The 5788-nt window shown below is 48.5% G+C and overlaps 1 protein-coding gene across 1 annotated transcript in view; it reads right to left on the bottom strand.

The window, feature by feature from the left end:
• The window catches only part of MYH10 (myosin, heavy chain 10, non-muscle), a gene marked incomplete at its 5' end in the record, with an annotated part of 41790 nt that extends 40061 nt beyond the window's left edge, over nt 1-1729 (bottom strand). Inside the window, one exon of the mRNA XM_009076407.1 lies at nt 1700-1729. Within this exon, the coding sequence (XP_009074655.1) occupies nt 1700-1729 (30 nt within the window). The remainder of the gene's footprint in view (nt 1-1699) is intronic.
• Nucleotides 1730-5788: the final 4059 nt, after the last annotated feature.

The raw sequence follows: 5788 nt of genomic DNA, 5'->3' as shown, positions 1-5788 counted from the left end.
TCTCCTCCAACCTTGATGACTTTATGAGTGTCAGTTTGGCCTCTGAGCACATCTCCTGTGTAGGCATCTCAGCAGCACTTGGAAAAAGCAGTACGGCAGCGCTGCGGGCAAGGTGAAGTCATGCAGCAGTTCATGCAGGGCAACATGAAGACAAGGACAGGTCATTGTCTCAGTTTCAGAAAAACCAGCATCCCAGCAACTCCACCGTGAGGCCTGAGTGAGGCAGGGAGAGCTACATCTACCCACATACAGCAGAGATCCACTCTGGAGTCCAAATGACATCGAAACAGAAATGTTAATGACCCTGTGGTTTATGCAGTATCAACAGCTCTGGATTAGCATTTTTCCACGGACACAGTTAAAATGTTTGCCCTCAGTTTGTCAGCCCTAACACCCCAACTGTAAGCAAAAGGAGGGTTAAAATAAACACCAGCTATTTTTGAAACACAGGAATATTTTAGAGCAAGTTTGCAGGGAGAGAGGATTAGGTGAAACACTAGGAATGTCTGTAACTTCTGAAAATGAGACCATGGGTTCAGACACAGGACTGGGTTGCAGAGGCGCAATGAGGTTTAGCCACACACTACCAGAGGCATCACAGCTGTCCAGGGCATTGGTTTTTACTGCCAATACACCAGAGCTCACTTGGAGGTCCCCTTTGCTACTGCCCTTTCCCCTGCAGTTCAGCTGCACTGCACTCAGCTTCCTGAGAAACGTGATGTGAGGGATACAACGAGCTCAACTCACTCAGGGGAGCTGCTTCAGTTCCCAAACCTTGGCCACACCATGCTGATCTGCTACAAAACTTTTTCTTTATTCAAACACTTGTGCCCAAGACAAAGGCATCACTCACCAGCTGGGTTAGCATGGGGCATTTATCTTGAATAACACGTGGCAGCAACTTTTGGCTTTCCAGTCTTGCCCTCAACTTTCACTTAAGCCTCCTCTAAGCTCCTTCTCAGGTGAGCTCCGCAGCACTGAGTGCTCCAGCTCCCACTCTCACAGGGAGGTGGGATGGAATGGACCACTGTTCTCAGGGAACAGGCAGTGGTATCTGCACAGCAGCTCCAGCCAGCCTGAGCCATAAGAGCAGCTGAAGCTCATGAGAGGAAGCATTAATTCAGGCAGCAACACTGAGCAGATCCCACACTGCTCACACCACTTTTCCTAGAAAGTCAGGGGAAACACTTGATTTCAGCAGACTTCTGGTTACACCAAGTCTTTTACACTTGAGATCAAAGTCCTTATCAGGTTATCTGCAAAGCTATAAAAATATCCAGACAAAGCAGTATGTTAATCAAAAGAATTTTGTAGCATCCGTTAATCCATCTCTGATTTAGTACTTTATTCAATATTTGAAGAACGTTCTGCACTCTCTCAGCAGCACATTGTCAAGCATACACACAGCACTTGGGAGATGGATGGCTAGAGAGAGGGTGAGCCTCTCCCTTCAGGCCTGACTGACAGCCCTGTAAAGGGGCGACGCGTCCTTTGCGATGCTGAGACACTCGCGCTGCTCAGGAGTCGACTCTCGCAGCCAGTGAAACCCTCAGACAATTCACTGCTAGCTGTACACCTCCACAAGGTGTACACCTAGCCCCACAAGGGTCCCCCACTGCAAATACAAATGGACAGGAAATAGGAGAATACACATCAATTCCCCTGCACAACTTGAAAAGCATTAAAAAAAACCACTTGCCTGGTGTTTCACGGGTTTGGGTGATTCAGGCTGTTCGTTGCAAACAAACAGATGATAAGTTAGCAAGCAGACATTGCAGCTGCAGGTCACATCCCAAATCAACACTGTCAGTAGGTTCACTTTAACTGCACACTCACTTCACAGAAACTTTCACATGCAGTTTATAAAAGAAGTTACTCACATGCTATTAAATGCTCAGATCTGTGTTTATGCACAGGACTAAGTGCAAACAAACCCCAAGGTGACAGGGCCCTTGGGCAGCAAGGGCAGGGCAAGAGTTTCATCAGCTGGGCACTGCTGCCAGTCTTGCCAAACAAAACAAACCCCCAGCATAAGTCACCTTCGCATGGGCCTCAGTGCCAGCAGGGCTGTTTGTATGGCTGAGATGACTGTTGTTCTTCGGCAGCCAAAGAGGTTACGGGAGAACAGAGAGGAAAGCAACACTGCAGGAGTCTGAGGGGTTATTAGTGCACTGTACTACAGGTGTTTCAGAAATGCAGACCCCCCCGGAGACAAAAGCTTTGCTTCTGCCTTTCAAGAAAACTGTCCACACAAAGAGCAGCGCAGCCTTACACTGAAAGACCCTAAGATTTGGCCACCAAGGAGAGCAAAGGGAACAGGAATGTAATAAAGTAAAATAACCCCCCCCTTGAACATTCAAATTTGCAAAGTTTCTTCAGAAATGCAGCAGTTTTCAATTCCATTATTACTTCCTTGGCTCAGTCTGTGAGTCTAATAATCTTGAGCTTCGTATCAGAGAGCCCAGGGGCAAAATACTGCAGAGAAACAAACACACCGAGATATCCTTATCCCAAGGCAGATGCACTTTGTCTGCTTGGACTATTATTTTACACAGCTGTCACTGGTTCAGTGCAGAACCACAGATTCCGACATGTCTGTGAAGCAGCTGGCACAGGCTTGGCTGGTTCAGCTAAGTAATGTGAGTTTTGCACCATCCCTGCCAGGAAACAATTCTGGCAGCTAAACCAGGTTCAGTGTTCCTGGGTGAAACTACCACTGCTGTATCACAGAGAAGGACAGGTACACCTGGGAACACAGAGCATTTTGTTTGCTCATCCTCAGAGAGGGTGAACTGCACTCTTGGGGTATCATCTCTGCCCTCACTAGATATGGGACTGAGCAGAATTTCTCTGTGTTTAAACTAGGGCAGTTACAGCTCACCTGGGAACCCCTCACTGAGGGGAGCTGCAGCCTGAGTGAGCCTACCCAAGATCTGTCCTTCAAACTCTAATTCTGCTTCTTTAGAAGTAACACAGCACATTAAACCATCTAGCATTTCAGCTGCCCAGTGGCAGCAATCACCACCCTGTGAGGCCCAGTAACCAATTCTGCGTTTCACACAGCACCGCTCTGACAGCAGGGCTTGACTGACATCAGAGGTTGTCTGGGAAGGCTCTGGGGGGACCTGAGAGCCCCTTCCAGTGCTGAGTCTGAAGTGGGGCACAGAGGTCCAGGGTGACTGGAGTGCAGGCAGCAGTGGTAGATGGATAGTTATTTAAAGAACAGAACTTCACATAAACCCACAAGTGAAACCACCTGCTGTTTCCATGGATTTGCCCATGAACAAGGCCCAGGTGTATCTCCAGAGCACAGGCACAGTGGAGAGCATCCCTCATACTCACAGCCTGTGCAGGGTCAGGGGAGCCCCTGGGCAGACAGGGACAGCCAGCACTTCCTTTGGAAAGCCATGTGTGCAATACTAGCAGTATTATTATTATTTCTGTATTTAGCACTCGATTCCCTCCCCATCCAAACCCACAAAATTTCTGAACTAAAGCAGAGCCCAATAACCTGAATTCCCTCACTCCTTAGCCATACTAAAGCAACACTAACACATGCACTAACAGTACTATTTCAATCTTTTCTCTCATTGCTGCTTCTCTCACTACACAGAGGAGTGGTGAGCCACAAAGCCAAGCAGCCAAGAAGAATCCTTCCCTCCCCACTCCCCATCCCAACCTGACCAAATCCCTCTCTAGACACACCTCCCTCCTCCCATGCTCACCAGTTACCTGTCCTTACTCTCTTCCTCTCCGTTCATTTTAAACACCCTTTCCACCTCTCCTGAGCCTCCACAAGAGGTGAGAGGTTCCTACAAGTGACCAGAGCAGCAGACATGAGTGTGTGTGAGCTCTGGGCTGAGATGCCTGAGCTCAAGCACAGTACTGGGCTTTACAGCTTTAAAGCTGCTCCACATGTGACATGTTAGCAACTGAGAACAGCTGGAAAATGCTTGATGCAGGCAGAACTTCAGCTTTACTGACAAAGTTCTTACCATCACCACCCAACTGCTCAAATTCTTTACAACTCAGATTTGATGGGCGTGAAGCTGAAGCTTTGTTACGCACAACAGACACCGTCCACTTCTGTCCCTTGCCACACACAACCTAGGACCACACATACCTGTGCCAGGTCTGACTCTCATCCAAGCACACTGCAGCCAGGAGCTAGGTTTACTTTCATCCCACCTTCAGTCTCTGAAGAATTCTAGTTTCTAACTCACCACCAAACACCTCTCCCTGCCCTTCCTTGCTCAGCTCTGGAAAGCCAACCCCCTATTCCCATTTGCAGGAGTCCTGCAGCTCCCCTGGCTCTGAAGGCCCCCAATTGCTAAAATTTCTCTTGTACATTTCAACTAGCACCAGCACCTCCCCACACTTCCGAGAGCAGTGCCCAAGACAACATCTTGAGATTAAACAGGAAACGAGGCACTGAGGCTGCAGATTCAGACACTCAGAAACCAGGGATCGTCAGCATTAAGACTATGCAGCACTGCAACTCCAGGCTCGGGGCGGCCAGGTGTCACTGCAGGGATCTCTCACTGGCCCCTGACAGAGCATGACACACCAAGGGCCAGGCAGGACTCCTCTGGCTATGAGGAAACAGCAATGTTGGGCAAGAAAAGCCTCATGGACAGCAGCTGTGCCAGCTGTGAGGAGGCTGTGGAGGGGTGGGTGAAGCTCCTACACGATGCTCTTCACACAGCTGGAGCACCTCTGGAGAAGGAATGAGGTGCACACCCGTGACAGGGCAGAACACCAGCGCTGCTCTGGCCACAGCCTGAGCTGTCAGACTGGGGCTACAGCCATTTGCCAGAGTTTTAGAGCCAAAGAGAGGTGACCCTAGACTGCAAAACAGTGTTGGAAAGAATTATCTATTCATCAGCCTACAAATTGCTTCACAAGAAGAATAAAACCTTGCAGCATTCAAGCAGCCTGGGGAACAGGCATGTCACTGGTGACTATCTGTAACAGGATGCAGACAGATAAACCCATGACCAGTCAATATGAGAAGCCTATTTAGCACCTTCTTGTGCCCAGGATAAAGCACAGATGGGCACTGTGGATCACCACCAGCCCTCCACAGCTTCCCACGGAACAGGCCAACAGGAACCCATAAGGCTGCACCTGTAACCCCCACTCTGACTCTTCCTAGCTGCCCAGAGTTACCTGTGCAGGTTAGATGTTCTCTGTTTGCAGAACAAGGGAGACTCATTTCTGTTTTCAGAACTGGTTTGGTAACACGAACATGGTGTCAGGAATACATGCTCAGTTCACTGCTCACTGTGGTACTGCATGGAATGAAGTGCACAGTCCAAGGACTAAGAGTATCCAAGTATCAAACCAAGCACAAACCAAGACTTTTATTCAGGACACTACGCTACTCTTTTTGTGGGCCTAAACTGTGGTTTACAACATTTTTAGCCTTCATCACAACACTCAAAGGATCATGAAGTAGCAGATTACAGAATCCATCTTCCAAACTCTTCTGAGTTGACCATGACAGTCCTATTTGATTCCACTGCTCAGCAGGTGCAGTTCAACCAGTAATTTACATAGAATCAGACACCAGTGCATTAAAAATACAACTCCTCCTGCTCATCTCTGTCATTTCCAATCCCAGTTTTCCCCTGTTGTTTCTATGCCTTCACTTCAGACCAGTTTTGCAGCCACATAAGGAATGGAGAAAACTTGCTCATTTAAAGGCAGGTGGACTTTAAATGAATGATGCCAACCTTGTGGACTTCAATAAAGCCAAGCACAAGGTCCTACCCCTGGTCAGGGCAGT

The sequence above is a fragment of the Acanthisitta chloris genome, unplaced genomic scaffold, assembly GCF_000695815.1.
Source record: "Acanthisitta chloris isolate BGI_N310 unplaced genomic scaffold, ASM69581v1 scaffold34006, whole genome shotgun sequence".
NCBI lineage: Eukaryota > Metazoa > Chordata > Aves > Passeriformes > Acanthisittidae > Acanthisitta > Acanthisitta chloris.
This window is presented reverse-complemented; position numbering and strand designations above follow the sequence as displayed.